The following is a 19,739-nucleotide window of genomic DNA, read 5'->3' on the forward strand; positions in this document are numbered from 1 at the left end:
ATGAAACACCAGGTTAATATTCATGTCATCTGAAATGTCGATTTGGACTTCAGTTAACCTTGGTATGTTGTGTCACTGACAGTAACAATTTTAACCCTAGTCTCATCATTATTGGCTAGGCTTAGAACTTCTATGAAATGTGTGGTTAAGGCTATGTGTTACCATGCTTTAACTATATATGTTTGTTTTTTCTCCCTCATGTTTCTTCCCTACTGTTTGGTTATTTCTTTGGCATTAAATGTACAAGTTGATATCTGTTCGGTTGTTATTTCATTATTTGCCTATAAAGAGAGCATGAAAAATGCAACCAGTTGTTTTCAAATTTGACAACAACTTATACAGTATATACTACTGTATGTCAGGTTGGGATATTTGCAATGTTCAGTTCATTAATTGTAAAAGAGAAATTTTGTAAATACAGCATATAATATTGATCGACAAATATTACATCAGCTGGCTGAAAGTACGTGTACGATAATCATAGATATTTATACAATAGCCCCGTTTAGGACCTAAGCCACCTCTCCAAACAAGACGGAGCAAACATTGCCATCATTTGTTAATATCAACGGTATTTCTCACAGAATTCAGAAAAACAAGTTTTGTCGTTGTTCAGTGTTCAACATGACAGAAGGAGATATATATATTGAGTATGATTGTCTACATGCATAATAGGAAATTTGGTTATATAGTCTCACTACTTTGCTTAGAACTTTGTATATCACTTTTATTTAAGAAACTAAGCTAATAACAGTACAAAGGCAAATCAATCAAAACAGTTTTTTTTTTCCTTCTTATATTACTCAACGGGAGGACATTGTCGATTTCTTTGTGGAAATTATACGGTTAATGATAGTAGAGTAAGTGACTTCACTCCCTTCTAAAACATGTCTCATCATTAAAACAAGCACTTCCCTGTCTATCCAACCAGCATATTTTATTGGTATCATTTTCCATGCACTGTTCAACTTATATATCAATGTACAGAATTCTGGGTCACTAAGTACAAAAGTGCAAACCCAAGTTTCTATGGAAACTGTTATTATCTTTTATCATGTAAACTTGGTACCATATGTTCCTGATCAGATACATGAACATGTGTAGGTTACTGTACATACCTACGTACATACGTTATGGTGACCAGACGTCCCCGATTACCCTGGACAATCCTCAGATTTCTGGGGACAGTCCACGGATTTCATGGACCGTTCCCAGAATGAAAGTGTCGCTGGAATTGTCCTTGGATTTCATGTACTCTCACTGATCACTTCCAATCTTGTAGAAAAGCCCAGAATTGTTGCGTTATTGAGATAGGAGATTGAGATGGTCTGCGAGAAAAACGACTGAGATAAAGCAGAGCAAAGAATATACACAAGACACCTCCAAATTGATTACAAGTATTCTCTTTTATTCCAATCAGTAATAACTGAGCAAGGATAATGTAAATTTGAAGGGAAAAGAATTAAAGGCCTGTTTATAGAGAATGTATTACAGAATCATGGGCATTTGACCATCATTCTTGAAACATAGCACCACCAAACATTGAGATCCCAAAGTCTCACCCGTCCAGTAAAATGTATTGTGTGGATATGCCCTTGATGTCATCAAACGGGTCAACATTAATATATACACTTATTGTGTGTGTAACTGTGTTTTAGAGACATGGGAATTGCACTGTTACTTTGTTGTACAGTATGTTGCTGTATGTACAGACATGTAGTCATGGAAGAACATGCTCACAACATATCCCTCACACTGTTGAGATATTGGCTCATTGTTCTCTGTATGTCATCACTAAGAAGCAGTAGGCTGACATTGTGTGTTATCATAGTCAAGGAGTCTTGGAAATCAAGTTCATTGTGTGAAAGGTCACTCGAAAATAAATATTGGAGGTTATTAAGTTATCAGCTATTCTGTAGGTCTAGACTGGTTCATCGTATACTGGAGCAGCACTATCACCATGTAAATCCATATAGGCTTGTAGGTGGATGGGTAACCTTGTTTGATCTACCTACAGGTACAAAAGTATTTCATTTTATTAGTTTTTTCTAGGTGGCCAAATATTTGAGTTCAAGTAGTTTGTTTATTATTCATGCTGATTATCAGGCCTTTGTCAATTTATGGACTTTAATATGAGTGGATGGTTCAAGATTATCTCCTGTTGTCAAATATTTTGTAGACCCAAATGGCTATCTTGTAATATGTCTTAAAAATTCATATTACGTTCCCTCCCCCCTCCCCCACTCATATCCCCATCCCACCCCTCCTCCTCACATCCCTGCCCTTCATCATCAATTGAGCAATAGTTTGGACAATACAACAACTTTCATTTTAAGCCGTTGATGCACTCAGTTACAGTAAGCTATGACTACAAAGTGACAATAAAAGGACTATAAAATATTTGCCCTCTACACAGATAAGTTTAAAACTGATGTCATCACAACATATATATGGCACCAGTTTTTCTAATGCCCAAGATGTACATAGTACTACAGTAGTTTTAGCTTGAAGTAGCTGGTCAACAGTAATAACTGTTGGCTTCAGTGATATCTGTCCTGTACCATATCTGACCACAATTAGTTCATGACATATGTAGTTATTATTACACACAAAGGATAACTGCAGTATAAAAAAAAGAGCAAAAAGCTTTGATTTGCTTATCCTACAACATTTCGATAGCAGATGGGCTTATATCTTTAGTTTTAACTTGCATGCATATGAATAAAAGTGTGTAATTTGGATCGGTTGGTAGGGGTGGGGGAGGGGGGACAGAGAGGGTAGAAAGGTGGTCAGATCGGGAGAAAGGTGGTCAGATAGATTGAACAGCTACTGAAAGCATTCATGGTAGGAATAGCCTATTACCTACTAAACTTTTCAGGTACAATTAAAACCATTGTGTTTGGTAGAATATAATTAGACAAACAAACAGAACAAGGTAAACAAACTTGAGTGAATAACTAGTTATTTCAAGGTTGAAAACCTTTCTGTGAATCTGAAGTCAAAATCCTTTTAACCCTCCGGTACTAATTCACCTTATTTCCGTTGAGTTGTTCTCAAAAAGAAAAATATTCCCACATTGCAGGTGCTGTGTTTACATTATTAGTTATTTTACTATTCTAGTCTGGGATTTGGGGATTGTGTTTGCAAGGAAGTCAGAAAAACCTTTTTGAAATATTTGCTTGTTTACTGTAGCTAGACTGCCCTTGTCCCTCTTGCCAGCCATAAATTATGGTTGTGACATTTCTACAGCTTTTACTATTACCACTAATGGAAAAGACATTGCTGAACTGGCATAAACGCTATTCCCATATTCCAATTGCATTTGTGGGACTAAGACAAATGTAACACATGGATATCAACAGAGGCCATTTATAAGTGGAACATTTTCTAGATCCATATATACCCGTAGCTTCATTATTTATGGAGCAATTTCTTGCCTTTTCAACAAACTTGTGTTTAAACATTTGTGGTGACTTAGCTCTGATGGCAAGGAATGAGAGAGAGAGTGAGTGAGAATTGGAGAGAGGGACAAGGAAACATTTGTTTTTCTGTTGAGAGACCTTTGCTTTCCCTTGAACATAATCACCAAACATATAAAACATATAATCTGTACCCAGATCTGGATGGATGGCATTTCTCCTTCAGCAATAATGATAATATCTCTGTCACTTGGAGCAGAAAATAAATGTTTATGAAGAAAAATTATCAGTGAAATCATCAGGTACCCTAATCAATTCAATCTGCTTCAAAGCAGGTAGGTGCAGACTTAGGTAGCAAATTGAGCAAACCAGCTGCAGATTCACTTAATGCAAGACTTAATTCACCTGATTGTAGGATGACTGTACCCTACTACCTTGGATTGCCACCAATTGAATGCTTGTTAACAAGCAAGCCATTTAATAATGGTTCCATGAATCTAAGCAAGTATTTCACCCACATTTTGATCCATTAAGCTCAATTAATCACTTTCGAAAAGGAAGTTGGAAATAAACTTTGGAAATGAAAGTTACTATCAGCTACTACAGTGCATTTTCACTTAAAATATTAGAGTATAAATTTATACTATAAAGTAATGGTGGGGTAGTAGTACCCAGAAATAAGTCTTTCCAGTCACTAAGAAAAATGCTATAGACACTTATGTATTTTCCACTTTCTCCTTCTCTCCCCCCCCCCCACCCCCCCCCCCTCTCATTCCTTCCTCCTGAAGTGGTTTGTACTCAATCTTTCATTGATACAAGTATGAAAATTTTGGGTGGTGACAACTGACTTATGATCACTTGGTCAGAGTTCTAAAGTCAAATACCTTGTTAATGTGATAACTGAAAAACAAAAAACCATGTCCTGTTTTATGTAGGTCACATTCATCCACTATGTAGTTCAACATCGGCCTACGCAGCTGGTTTGAAGGATGTCGCTCAGCTATCTCATCAATTGCGCTTGAAGGCATGCATAGTCCAAACCTGGAAATCTTGCAAGTTTCTCAGCTCTTAAGTTTATATTGTAACACTTTCCTCCGTGAGTAGCCCCGGCCAGCCGATTCAGGGTTTTTGGCCTAAGATGTTGTATTGTAATTGGCCAGAGAATGAAGATGTACACAAAATAAATCCAGAGAGGTGATGGTATTTTTAACAGCGATATATTGAAAAGAAAACTTCTTACAGTAAAGGTTAAGTGTCTGGTACTGGATACTGTATGTGGTACAAACTTGAGGCTATGTGGCCCTGAAGCCTACCATCAAGAGTGTTTCGTCCAACGGCAACCAGAGTAGCCTGGTCCGACCCTCCCAGGTAATGAATTTTGTATAAATCCCTTAACAATACGTGGAAATACCACATATATACAAATGATGAACTTTACCCTCCAACTTAGCTTAAGACATAATACACAAATACTACAGTGCATTCCTACCATCCCCAAGCAATTGTACTCCTTTACAGAGATGAATGTGATCACATGAGTATCCCTAGAAAATATCACATGTGTTACATCACAATCTCAGGATAAGCCTGATACCACATGCCGATCCATAGAAGCAGCCCCAAAAGACATAATGTGCCAACAATTACAACTGGTTTACTGAATGCCAGGAGAGATTACCCCTATATATTCCAATGGGATTTAAACTACCACAATGGATCCACACTGTCCACACAGAACTCCCATTGATCCACAACTTTACAGTAACAGCGTTACAATATTTTGCATTTAGTTTTACCTTGGAAAAGGGAAATCGCTATATTAAGTCATTGACTTTCAGCTAAGTTTGTCCCATAATTGTCCTATACTGTTGTTCAAAGCATTTTGTTTCATTCATCACTCTCCTCCCTTCCCTCCACCCTCCCCCCCCCCAATAAAAAAATACCAACTTTTGTCCTAGGTATAACATTCTTACATTGCAGATGTACACAAAATTTTAGCCTTATTTGTGACTGTACCAACTTTTAGACTAGGTATAACATTCCTACATTGCAGATGTACAGTATACAAAATTGAAGCCTTATTCATTTGTGCCTGTAAGAATTACAGGGAATAAAGTACTGTTTTGATCAAGTGGTTATATACCTATCTGGGGTAATAAGCAATGCTTTATGCATAACCTTGCGTTTTTATCCATCCATGAATGGAAATCACTGAGCCTGTTGAGAAGTGCACTCAAGTTGAAGTACCTGACATACCTTGCATACTGATGCAAACCAGCTTAATTCTTCTTAATAAATTACTGTAGTGTGTGCGTGCGGTAGTGCAGCTACAGTATGTTAGCCACAAAGTTTGTTGTTTTATGTCAGAACGGGGTTAATTCTTGGTGATATATTTTTCCCATTCATTGCTGAGAGGCATGAATGTTATGATGATGGAGTGTGTACATTTGATAATAATTCGTAAAGTAGAACCTGGATTAATTTCATACTTTGTAACTTGGTGCAAAAATCCTGATGTTTTTGTTTAGTTAAAATGTCACCAGAGGTCAATGTTTGATAATCCTGCCAGCATTTTAACTCAAATTATCTCGGATGAACTTGTAATGGACATGTAGATATGTGTAAAAATGATATGGCTTTGGTCAATGGTCATTTGAGGTCAGCTGAAAATGAAAGGGATTGCAAAAACAATGCTTATCGCTCTGAAAAATTGGTCAATTATCAAAACTTGAAGCTTGTATGCGGTGTGAAAATTAAAATATTCTCATTTATCACATATGTGGGAAGGAATTTTTTTTAAAGGTATTTGACTTTCTGGTTTCATGTAAGGCCAACCCACATATTAATCTTGCACACTGCCGTGGGCATTTAATTATTGCTTTTGAGAGCTCTGTGAAATGAATTACAGCACTAGCAAAATATTAAAAACAAATTACTGTACGTTGACAGTCTGATGAAATTGTTTGATACATTTATTCTGTCGCAGTTTGAATAGTGAGTACTTAGGCAGTGCTAATTTGTTGGGGTGCACCCTGCAGTGTGCTTTACTGCCAAGGTGTAGGGTAACCCTAATGATGTGAGAACAAGCCATTGTGAAATCCACTTTGTGCCTCTCTTAGCTGTCTCCAATCAACTTATGCTCTCCGTCATCTATTGTTATAGGTCTACCAAACAGCGGTAACCTTTTGGCTTTTCGTATTCGGTTGCATCAAAGCTCTGATATTCAGGACACTGCATTTCCTTTGCGAAACGGTGTTGGAATTTCCCATGATATGGAATATCATTAGTGATTGGTATGAACTAAAAAATAAAAACTTGAATGCAAGTTTGTAAAATTATTAAAACTGGTGGAACCAGCACTGTATATGACAGTCCGTAGGGTATTTCTACATGATCAGTTCTTCATCTGCTAACTTTAAAGTTTCTACTCAACAAATGAAGAAAAGCTTTATTAGTTTGAAATATTTGGCTTAATAAAATCTTTGGCCACTTTTGGCTTATTCATTTGTTGATAGATATATATGTCTGCCAAGAGATTTTCATATGGTATGTATGTATTTTTAGATCCTCCTGCAAGCAAGAACTCACGAATAAGCCTCGTTGGCTTATCAATGCCGCAAGCTGACCGAAGTAACTCCAATGGTCAATTGGACATGGTCATCTTTGTTCCCTCTTACATCAGTTCAAAATGCGGGTTGTATGGACATGCAACTCTGAAATGAGTTTCTGCGTAAAAGGAAGGTAACAACTGACCTTAATATCCAAACACAAGTTTATGTATGCAAACACCCCGGTAGCCTGAACCAGACCTTTGGACTTATTAGAATTGGAACTCCTTTTCGTTTAATAGGCCTTCATAATTCCAACACTCTAGTAGTATATTATACAGTACTCTACTGTGAACAATATCATATTGCGTATTGTTCTGTAAGAATCTGGGACAGTTGAAATGAAACCTAAACTGTAAATTAGATCATGTCATCCCACTGTGAAGTGTGTTAAAGTCATAAGCCATTTGGCTTCTTCCACAAGTGACTGATAATTAGCATCGTAAAAGATTTAACTGCCTTCCAGCCTGACTTAAGTTGGGCAAAAGAAAAATAGACACAACCGATTTATTCTGATGATCATATTCTGATGATATTAAAATTTACTTCAACACAACTTTCTCTTGTATGTCTGAAGTGTTCATTTAGAATCCAAACCACATCCAGTCCCATCTGGTGTGGATTTAATGCAGGAGGGGTGGGGGATGGGGGCTTGGCTGAAATACTGACCCAAAAAGATTGATTGAGTATCACTTAGTACTGTAAACAGGATAGACTATCCAATTCTGACATCATTACATGAAATGTTTTTGCTGTTATATGGATATCGACTTTACAGCCTGCAGATTGAATAGAAAGAAAAATCGGAATTGAATTTCCAAACTCCCAAGTCGTTTGTAAACATACTGTAAATGATGTATGATACTTCAAAGTAAACATTTTTAATGACATTGTCAGATGTATGTGTGCATTGTGACCAGAGTGATTTCTTGCCTGTCATAGTACAAGCTATTTGTTTGTATACTACATCAGTCTGTATATATACCTACTGTATATCAGTAACAGCCTGATCTACAGGTCTCTATGGAGATCAACAGAGATAAACAAATTGATTGAATTGTTACATTTCTGAGCATGATTGCAAAACAGGCTGCAATTAACTCTAAGTCTTCTTTGATATATGTTTACCTGACAGCTGCAGTTTGTGTCGAATCTGTCACAAATTCTAGTGGTGATGTTCTCGACAGCGAAAGGAAAGACAAGTTTATGTATGCAAATGTTTAATGCGTTACTTTACTCCACCGAAATTGACCCAGAAACAATGGAATTAGGCATTGACTAACAAAAAGGTTGGCGAGTGAAATACAAAGAAACATTAATTATGTTAAATTTGTTGGATGTAAATTTTATACCGAAAAAAGATTTCCGAGGTCATGTGTGTGTACAGTACATCTTTTGTTCGAATGCTGTAAAGACAATTTGGGGCATTGTTTTCTGGCGGAAATCATATCTAGTGATGTAATGTACATAATTCTGTAGTAAATGAAGCCCTTGTGTTAGGACAACCATTTTGTACATTAACCTACTGATCATGTTAAACTAATTCAGTTTATATGCAGTGTTTTTCACCATATGGAAGGTTAATGAGCAAGTACAGTAACTAACAAGTTCTATTGATTCTTGGCCACCTAGACATATTGTACTATTATAAATTAAATCACATGTGAAACAAAGTATCAAAAAAAAAATCAACTTTTATTACCTTTACTTTGAAATGAAATGAAAATTGTCTGAAATTTTATTACTTGAAAATTTTGAATAGCATAGAAAATGTTTCCAAATCTTTTCAAATATCTGAATTAAGTTCAAACTATATCAAATTAGTTTAAATGAATTGTTGTGTCATTGTTCAGTTCAGTGTATGTATTTGTTTTTCTTTTGTCTTTTGGCAATCTTCATTGTTGATTGGAAAGCTGGTCAAAATGTCTTCAGTCTGTAAAGTTTCACCATGGTTACCATTTGAGCAGTCTTAATTTTTCCACCGATCCAGATGAGGGTCTGTTTTCAAGGATGATGTATATTACCACATTTATGGCCAAAATTGAGAGGTTACCAAGATACCGAGAATTGTACTCGTGAAATACCCCAGCTTTGCTCAACTTACAGGGAATGGCTTATGTGTTACTCTTGGTTTGTGAAAATAAAGATGCAATTGGGCCGGGAAAAAAAGAAGTTGAAATTCACAAAACTGAGTTCGATATTCAAACAGCTGTTTCCATTTCATTACCAAAGTTTCTTGTACTAAACCTTTGAATGATGCACATGCATTTCTGAAACCTGACGAGCGGGTTTGACGTTGAGTTGTTGGATACATATTTTTTGGAACGTGCCAATATTTAGTGGTAAAAGAAGGGTTAAAAAAGATGGACAACATTTTAACTGTAACACTTTAGATTTATAAGTAACTACTCTATCTGGCTGAATTTTGATTTTCACCGATGAAAGTAAGCAGAGGATACGATGTCTCTGTCATCCATAAGATAAATTCGTCGTACTCTATCGCAGCAAGTTTTCTAATTGCAATCTTGTCAATTTAGTTTGTTCCTCTATTAACTCTCTCCAATCTACAAGATTCCAATGGATGTAAATCACACTAGAAAACCAGTTGTAAGCCTTGGGGATGGTAGATTTGGAAGGAAGAGGTAGTACTGTAGGTGTTGACCCTAATGTGGGTCAGTGGGGGCGCAGTGCTTATATGTTACCAACTGTTGTAGGCTAGGTAGATTGAGTGCATTAGTAGAATAGAGACTATTAATTATCGCTGTTTGTAAATCCCCAAAGCCAGTAAGTTTTGTGGAATTTGTTTTGTTCCCCCCCTCTTTAACTCTCTCCAATCTACATTTGTACTTTCCCATCTATCTAAGCTAGTACATGACTGGAAATGTTTTGATGGATAATGCAATAGATCTTTGTTACAGTTTAGTCAGTTAATGGCCCGTAATGAAGGTTTGACACATAAAATTGGTAGAAAATAAGGTTATTGACATTTTCAGCAGTTAATCAATTTAACAGAGTACCAGTGGTATTTCTGATTTTAATTTTCTTGTGGGTTAGTCATTATTATGTAGAGCCATGAAACCTGTCTGTAAGGCCAGAGAGTTCCATCTTGTGGAGAGAGATTTGACATTTAACTTGCCACTCCTCTCACAGAACAAAAATATGGTTCAAATCTGTTTCTTGTTACTAAACATCTTGTTTGTTTAAGTTATGTATTCCAGAATTTCTCTGCCTTCCCTGTACAGTAAGTTTAAGTAATCAAGAAGAAAAACAAGTTATTTAATGTTAAAATAGTTTCTTCTAACTATGTGACTTATTTGTTTTCCATATAATTCTGTTTACAAATGAAGGTGAAAATATACATCTGGATCTTGTTATTGGGATCTTTGTATACAGAGGTCATGTTCTTTGAGACTATAAATAATATCACTACACCACACAGAGTTCTTCATAGACTTGTTATATCATCTTCATAACTAGAGGCCAGTTTGCTGGTTTTCTCGTGCCCTCGCCTCTGTTAATAATAAACGTCATATAAACTATGATCCATCTCGTATTACACCCTATCTTCATAAGGTCATTACTGTTTGTAATGAATGTACCCTGGAAGGGTTATACGTCGTCTTTGCCTGATTTCGTTGCATCTGATTAGCCATGGGGCCCCATTTCAAAATACATCAACTGGTACGGTCGTCGGTCGTAGCTGATCAAGATTCGATTCGACATCGATCTCCGACCATCGAGCCCATTCAGACGTTAGATCCGTTTCTCTGCTCTCAAGAAATGACCCTTGTATCCATCCCTTGGGGGGTTAGTCGTAGATGATTCAAATTTCAGTTAGTCATGGATATACCTTACATCCTCTTTGTCGGCATGGCAACATAACCTTGTTTTATAAAAAGAAAGAAAGAAATTACAACAGAAGTGGTGACAACATGAAGGAACAGGTAATTCATAGACAACCAAATGACACAACATAGAAACAGAAAATGAATTGACCAGATTCACATGAAGACCTATTCCTGTTCCTGTGTCCACCAGCCAAATTGAGCCATTCTCTGTTTAACCTAAGGTAAATTTTCCATTTCCATGGTGATGAAACAGTTTCTGAGCTGATAGTGGCAACCTTTCTTCAGTTCATCTGCCAGGATCTTTACTTTAGTAATCAATCAGACCTTGGTCTGGAAGGATTCTCCTAATCCGATGGATTAGATTTATTTTTCTGATGACCATAGATGCGTGGTCAGAATGACCTCCTGGTGAATGGACTTTTGGAGACAGCTTAGGCAATGCTTTATTTTAAGATCTCCACTGCATGTAACTCTGAGGCATCCCTTCTGTTGCAATATGTACTGTACCTGTGATAGGATACACATTTAGTTATATGAAGGTACAGCTGAATATTGCAACTTTTGATTATATATCGTACTATTGTATGGTACTATTGTAGTGGACTGTTGAATATTCAGTGAATTTTTATTTAAACCATCATGCACAGTTATCTTCGGCTTTCATGTTGCACCCAGTTACCATGTGATTCTCTCTGTTTAGCTTAAATAGCATTTTGACCACTTCAACTTGCTATATTGGTATAAAGTTTAATTAATAAAAAATAGCATTGTGGAATTTTATCATCTTACATCTTGAATATTGAAATTGTGAGTTTTACTTAAAATCCAAAACCACACCTGACTTTGATGGATGCATGAGGGTCTCCTTGAAGAACTAGAAAACTAAGTGTTAGACTAACATCCTCTGAAGAGAAGGGGGTGGGGAATGGGTGGGAGAAGAGAAAATGGGTGGAAGAAGTGGAAATGTGTGGGGAAAGTTGTAAGGAAAAGATATAAGGGAAGGGGGGGGGGGGAATTGAGAGGCAAGGGGTGCATATTGCTGTTTGAGCTCCTGTCTGTGTGATACATTTGTGAGAAGGGATAGGTTAGACATTTGAACTGATTCTGTGCCCTTGCGTCCTCATAGTGTTGAGTGTTGTATTAAAAGCATAAACAGTTTGATGATGACAATTGTGACAATACAGATAGAGATGGTATGTGTCCATAGATGCATAACACTGTACAACAAGAGATAAATTTAGTTTGCTACAGATTGTCAGCTAAAATTGCTGTTGCTATTGTTGTTAGTTCCCATGGAAGGGTTGCTCATAGGATGATGATGATGTCATAATCACCGATGGTGGTTTGATTCCTGTGATTCAAGGATTTCTTAATATGAAACTCTCTGTGGAGCAGATAGCATCAGTTTAAAACATCATGTCCATGAATATATTTATGTTGTTTTCAATCCAACTATTGGGGTACCTTTAAGGGATGTAGATAAATCTATGAAAAACTGAAAAGGTCATTCTATTGTTTAAAAAAGAAAAAATGCATGAAATTACAGTTTGCACCACAATTTGTATAGCAGCCAGACATGAAGGATAGAAATATTGTTCTTTTTTTCATTTTTTTTTTCATTTTGTTAATCCATTGACAGACTTGTCATGTAATCAACAAGTTTGACATTTTCTGCTCTGTTAAACTAGTGTATGCCAGAGCTAGTATATGAATAAAGGTTTTCATGCCTTTCATTTTATTTTGTAAACCTATCATCACAGTCATATAGAAATGACATTTTAAACTAAAGCAGGCCAGCTATTTTGAAATTTCAATTGCAGGCCATGTGAAATAATTGGTAATCAAAGTGTTAAGTAGAAACTCTTATTTCACCATCAATATTTTACAAAGTTTAACTATATCTGTGCAAGTCATGAAATTTGGAAGTGACTAGAATGACAGTATGAACTAATAACTTCCCTGACCAATACAGATGCCCAGCAAATCTCTCAGTCAAAGTCATTACCTTAAAACGAAACTGGATGAGTCTCAAACTAATTACTTGCGAGATTTCTGATGCAAACTGAAAGCCGAAAGTTGTTTTGAGCCCAAAAGCTATCATATTACTTCGCTCCTCTCTTACCTGTCTTCCACTCCACAATTGCACTTTCCTATTTACCTAACTACACATTAGGAAACGTTTTAGCACTGCGCCCTCGCTCCCTGGGCAATGCCCACTAATTCCTCCTTCCGTATCTACCACCCAGAAGTTACTACACATGTTTTTCCGCAAAATTCTCTGTTTACAAGACATAACTTTTTGAGTGAATATGTGCATATAAAGATTAACAAGTAATTTTAAATAAGTTCACTACCCGATGACTTTGAATGCTTCAACAAACACCAAACAGCTAGTACTTTAAAACTGTATCATGTTATAATTTAATAACTTTATATAGCATTTTTGTCATATTTTGTCCTACAGATTCCTCATTTGTTGAATTCTTAAACACAAAAGACATGTTACCGATCAAATCTCGCATGTGCTTCCTGCACATCAACGCCCCCGGTCAGCAGGACCACTGTGAGAAATTGGCAGATAAGTGAGTATATATTTATTACTTTGTTACACATTAGGTGGGCACAGCATACATGTGGCCTATGTGTGTTCATATTTTTCCACATAGTTTACACCAAAGGTGGGCACAGTACATGTGGCCTATGTATGTATTCATTTTCTCTCTGGCCCGAAAGGTTTTCAAAACCCTATTAAAACTGCCTGCAGAACCAAATAATATAGGAACAATACTTTTACCAAAGAACTTCACTTAAGTTTTGAGAAAGTTTGTTATAAAATGGCCTTCGTGTGATAGGAGATTTCAAGGTAATAGAAGAACGATTCATTCTTATAATTCTCAGGTAATGATATATTCCTGTTTTAGTCAAGGGAATTGAGACATCTGTAAACTGTTCAGGCCTGCGGATTGGTTGAAAAGATTCACTGTGTACTAGCAAGTTCAATTTTGTGTCCACACCTGGTTTGCACATTCTCATAAGTACGTAGGAAATTCAGTAACCATGGGTGACCATTATCTGACCTTCTAGCATACTCGGGAGGGGGAGGGGGGAATACTGGTGACCTTTGAAGCACCAAGCTGTCCATGTCTCCCTATGATCCTATTCCTTTCTCCCCCCCCCCCCCTATGCTTGAAACTTGCAGCAAGACTGACAATAAATTTGGATTGGCATGACAGATCTCGTTTTAGTTACATCTCAAAGACAAAAGAAGCTCATTAGATTACCTAGGATTCCCATTTTAAGATTTAAGCAACAAAAAACAGAAATTTTCTTCTCCTTGAAACCTTTTGGTGTGAAACATGTCTCATAAAAAGTGTTTGATCATAGTAAACTGTTTTAAGGCTGGTTTTATAGCCGTTTGAAACCTGCAAAATTTGTGAGATTATATATGGGTTTGATGAGTGTAAGCAATACCAGCAATACCAGGGTTTGCATTGGACACAATGAGTGGATGGCTTATCTCAGTCTGTGAATAAAACCTGGTAAAAGAAGCCATCATCTTCTCCAAGTAGATTAATTTTCAGACACGGCCTTCGCTCACAGAATTGTTTGTAAAGATCTAGCTTTGGCACTATGTGTAACATAATAGCTATCCCTACAGTTAAAAAGACTGAAGGAAGACCTGTGAGCCAACCACGCTTATGGTAGCATTAAAGGTTTCTTTACAGAGAGATGGTAGATTTGTATGAGAAATGACACAATTCTGTTAAACCTTACCAAGAATGATAGTTTGCTGATTGCTTACATATTGGCAAGTGAAGCAAATTTTGTCTTTATTAGTCATGATCTCATTTTGATGACAAATAGAAGAAATCATTCCCTTCCCTCCTTGCCCCTCTCCCCGACAACGGGCACGAAATTGTCCAATCATACAACTAAAAAGTTCATGATAGGTAGCATAATTTACGATAGGTACCATATATATATAGAATAAAATGGTAAGTTGCTTCAATTTATGACATAGATATGACATTGTATTGAAAAGACAGTGATGACTTTCAGGGATTTACAGTTGACGACAGAACAGTGTTTGTATCCAACCCCAAAGCGGAGAAGATGCATGTGATCATGAGACAATGAATTTCAGTGGCAAGCTGCTACTTGGCCAACCTTCACAAAACAGTTGTTGTGGACTGTGTTGATCCGTGCTAGCGATGTGTTTGAGTTATATTTCTCGATGACCTTTGACTCATACAGTGTTACAATCTCATTACAGTATATAGTAAGTGCTGATAGTTTTTGAAAAGTGCTCAAGATATAAAAGCAGTTACTGCTTTACCAGAGAACTACTTCATGCAGAGTAATAAAGCAACCAGCAAAGGCAGACTTAAAACAAGACAGAACTAAGTGCTGGTAGCTTGGGTGCAGTAGTTTGTTGTTTACAAAAGACAAAACAACAACTCAACTGCCTATTTATTGTTTCATAAAATGTGAGGACTTTGTCAAACACTTTATATCTTAATTTACTTAAGTAGCATCTCTTGGTACTTTACCTAGTGAACTGTGGCAGCAGCTGCTTGCTTGTGGTGGTTTTATTTTCATATTGCAGCATGCATATATGTACAGGACATGGTATTCATTCACATTGTAAGTTTGTTGCATATGTTTAATAACTGTCAAAAAGAATTTGATAAATTTCATAGAAAATAGCATCCTACTAAAAAATATTTGCCAAGCCTGACCTATATTTTACACGAAGAACTCAGTAAAATTTGTGTCTGTGGTTAACTGATTAAGGCAAACTTATCAGTTAAGGGTAGCTTGTTGGAGAAATGACTTGATAGCATCCATTAACATCACCTCACCTAAAGCTAGTCATTTCAAGTCATGTTGATATCTGTAGGCATTCATGATGCTGTACACAATATTATCAGGTTACCAATATATTCATTGCATTATGGCTCTGGAATCTGGTAAAGAGTTGCCAAAGGACATAACATTTTCTTTAAAAGAAAACCAGCAAAGGTAAAAGAGTTGAAGCACCCTTTCATAGGGTACATCCTCTCCAGCTGCAATTAGTTTCTTGCTTCAAACCCTACCAGACTACGTTCTCATGATGCATTCAGAATTGTCACTTGGTAGGCTCCAAAGATTTAATTCTTGGTACAAAATGCAGTAGTCAGCCATTTAGCTAATGAGCAATATTTGTTCACCTCAGCTGTTTTGATTTTGACTTTTATATGCTTTGATCTCCCTCAGTTTCTGAGATAGTTTGAAACATTTTTAAGTACACCCTTCTTCCATCAGAAGTGGTCAGTATAGATCTGCATGGTGGTTCATCGTGAATTGAAGCAAACATTCAACCATCTTCATAAATCTCAGAACATGTGTCAAAAAGAAAACGGTATAGGCATCATAATGTAGATATCTAAACCTGGAGGTCTCTCTACAGAGCAGGAAATTGCACCAACCACAGAGGGTCGTGTGACATGCTCCCAGGCACTACTAACGTATTATTTAACCCTTAACGTATGATTTGACCAGGTAAGTTTGACGGAATGAGAGTTTTCGTAGACAATAAATTGCCACTTAAACAAGCGTTTACGCTAAATTTGAGAATAATTGGCATTAATTGCTAGGGTGTGGATGATAATGATGTTGATATTTACTTTCTCTGTGTCAGAAATGCATTGACCCTGTCTACTTTTGAGCTAGTTACCTCCAAAAATGGCAATGAATCCTGTAGTCTGCTTCTCATGTCTATGTACATTGTGTACAGTCCTGGTAAGCTACTTGCGTTACAGCTGTGATATCGATTGTTTGAACGAAAATACTCCGAATAGCAATTTTGGAATTGAAAATTATGGTAAACAATTGAAAAAATGTACCACTTAGCTAGATTGCATTGTTCACTTACAGTAGCTTCACCAGGAATGCGGTAGCTACAGTATATGAGTTCATGACATTAGTTGTAGAATACACGTTCAAGGAGTACTATAAGAGTTGATTGCTACAAAAGAGCACGTCACATGACCCTCCATGGTTGGTACATTGTTTTGCGCGTCTGCTAATTAACATAGTCTGTCCAAGTTTCAGTTTACGTGATGACTGTAAGTTCACTAACGGTAAATAATTAGCTATAATCTAGATGGTTCTGCTGTACTTTCCTTAGCAACAGCTTCTTCCTCTGACTCTTCTTAGATTTAGGCGGTGGTTAGCTGCTGTAGACTATCCTATCCACTTCGCACTGCCGACTCTGATCCGTACAGTAAATGCTCCCAAAGTCATTTTCACGAAGGACAGCAACTTGTAGATCATGCAGACACAGTTACATCCATGAAAAATAGGCCAACCTTTCTACTTATTGATTCGGTGCACTCTTAATTTATTTTTTTCTTCTTTTTTTCCCCGTTGGTTACAGGGGTTGTTCTCTTAATTGGTCACATGACGAGATACTGAGATTTATCATGTACCTTGAAAAGTGTTAAATGTTTTATAATTTAATTATGTTTTCTTTATTGATTTGATACTATATCATGCTTCACCAAATGCCCAATTATTTTGAGTAATTTTGGGAATCAACAACATCACCTTCACGGATGTTAACTCTTGCATATTTATGTGGGGAGCTGGTTGTGTATACATTGTAACATTGTCTCTCTCTCCCGCTAGGTACAGTAGCTCTATTTGTTCAAATTGTCTGCAAGAGCAGAAATATTTTGTGCACACTTGTATGCAAACAATGCAGTTACGTTTGTGAGTCAAAATGGAATAAGCCTGATGTGGGAGGACAGTGCATTATGAGGGTCATCTCATGCTGAGATTTGTAAAATTGAAATTGTAGCTGAAAGTGGCCTTAACTTGGTAATGAGTGAGGAAGCCATTATTTAGCTCTATCGTAACTATATTGTTGTAGCGTAAATATGGGACTATTGGAAGTCTTTTCTGGTGTATACTGATGTTTATAGATTTAACATTTTGAGATCATGTGAATTTGAGTTCATACGAGAAAGGCGCACAGTTACGATCTGTTGAACTGACTAGATTCATCTCTGTACAACAAAACTACTTGAAACAGGATAGCAGATACAGCAGAATTGAAGAACGTTGTTATTTTGGTTGATTTTAATAAGTTTCTGTTTTTATTTTTCTTCAGCTATCACTACCCCACAATGCAACAGCTGGCAGATGTTGTTCCATACATTCTGAAGGAAGTTGGGTAAGACTGCAGAGTAGAGTAGTAAATATTGCTGAAATATCGCATGAATGATGAATCATAAGATAATGAGGCTCTAGATCCAGGTAGTTCAGCTAAGTGCAATAAACACTGATCTTAAATAAAATGCGAGATATTCAGGAAAACCACTTCACTTGCGATCTAGATAGAGATATTTATTGCATCAAAATTCAAGTTAAGCATGGCAATTACTTACAATAAAAATATAAAATTGTATCGTAGTAAAAGCCGAAGCCAAAATTCTTCCTTGTCACAATTGCAATTAGGGATTAACCTTCTAACATGTTGTCCCGGCTATTGGAACAAGTAAGTTAATGACCAAGTCACTTAACTACCATGTTAAAAAAAAAGGCACTCCAGAAAAATCACCTGGCCGCGCACGTGTGTGTTCTCAATGTTTCAGTGTACAGTAATGCTGCTTACATCAAGGTAAATTATTCAAACATGAAAGAGCTTTATTAGACCCTAGCTGAAACTACTTTCTCCCTTACTTTTCGTGACAAGAACCTCTAAAGTTGTCAGTGAAATTTTAGCTTGTGAAGGGAATCAGTATTAGGCTAGAATAAACCACTGACACCAGTGTTTCCTGTACTATAGTAAGAGGCCTATATGCCATAATATATAGACTACTGAACATGTGGTCAGAGAGGTGAAAGTACACGGAAAATCTCCCCCCTCCCACAAACCACCTGAAATGAAACACAAATGCATCTTTATTTTTGTTATTTCTGATTTACAATCATCAAATAAGCAATTCATAAACATGGAAAATAATCTATACAAGCATTTGGAAGGCATAATATCGCATTACATGGGGTATCTTATAGTCAAAAATGAGTAAATTGATGACAATTCGATTATCCAAACTTTTTGATTATTCGAACTACCTTCTGGTCCCGACCAGTTGGGATAACCAGGGTACTGCTGTATATAGATATACAGTAGTACATGAGATAGCAAGTTATTATGTATAATTGTCACAAGTAAGAATGGCGGCAAGCACAAAAGCTGAACCTCTCCTCTATAATGTTGCATTTTGTAAACTATCTCTTTAAAGGTCAAATGGCCATTGATCTCAGGGTAGGTCATATCTGAACGTTGTGGTGATTCCACTTGCATAATTACGATCTATTCTACTGGTAACGTATCGCTGTTGGATACAAGTCAATGAATCTAACAACAATGGACACGGTAAACAACAGAAAAATAAACATAAATTTATACTGGATTGACTCTGTTAAAATAAGATTTCCTCTGGTCTCTTTATTTTGTCGTGTGTCGCACGAGGGGATACAGTTCATTCTGCTGCAGTCCATTAAACCAAGCCGGCGTTTTCTTCCTCTGCTTCTATTTGGGAAATGCCACCTCACTGGGGAATACCATGATTTTATCACAAGATGGTTTGGCATCTTACTGCTAATGGCTAAAGAATATCCGCCGTGCAGGGGTTTAGTAAACTTGCTTGGTAATCGAGAAAGTGGTAGCTATAGAGCTGGCTGTATCTAGAAATTTCACATTCAGGGGGACAATCAAAGCAGCTCATTTTAATTGAGCTTGTTTGTATAGTTCTTGTACTAAAAATTAGTATAAGAGTTTATTCATTAAACTGGTATTAACAGTATGTGCCTTT

The 19,739-nt window shown here is 36.7% G+C and overlaps 1 protein-coding gene across 4 annotated transcripts in view; it reads left to right on the forward strand.

Annotated features, from left to right (window-relative positions):
- LOC139967746 (uncharacterized protein ZK1073.1-like) overlaps positions 1-19,739 on the forward strand; it is an 85,511-nt gene that overhangs the window by 39,027 nt on the left and 26,745 nt on the right. For all 4 annotated transcript variants that reach the window (XM_071971801.1, XM_071971800.1, XM_071971799.1 and 1 more), the window contains exons 4-5: positions 13,340-13,457; positions 18,029-18,091. In XM_071971801.1, the coding sequence (XP_071827902.1) occupies positions 13,340-13,457; positions 18,029-18,091 (181 nt within the window). The remainder of the gene's footprint in view (positions 1-13,339; positions 13,458-18,028; positions 18,092-19,739) is intronic.

This window comes from Apostichopus japonicus, chromosome 5 (assembly GCF_037975245.1).
Source record: "Apostichopus japonicus isolate 1M-3 chromosome 5, ASM3797524v1, whole genome shotgun sequence".
Classification (NCBI taxonomy): domain Eukaryota; kingdom Metazoa; phylum Echinodermata; class Holothuroidea; order Aspidochirotida; family Stichopodidae; genus Apostichopus; species Apostichopus japonicus.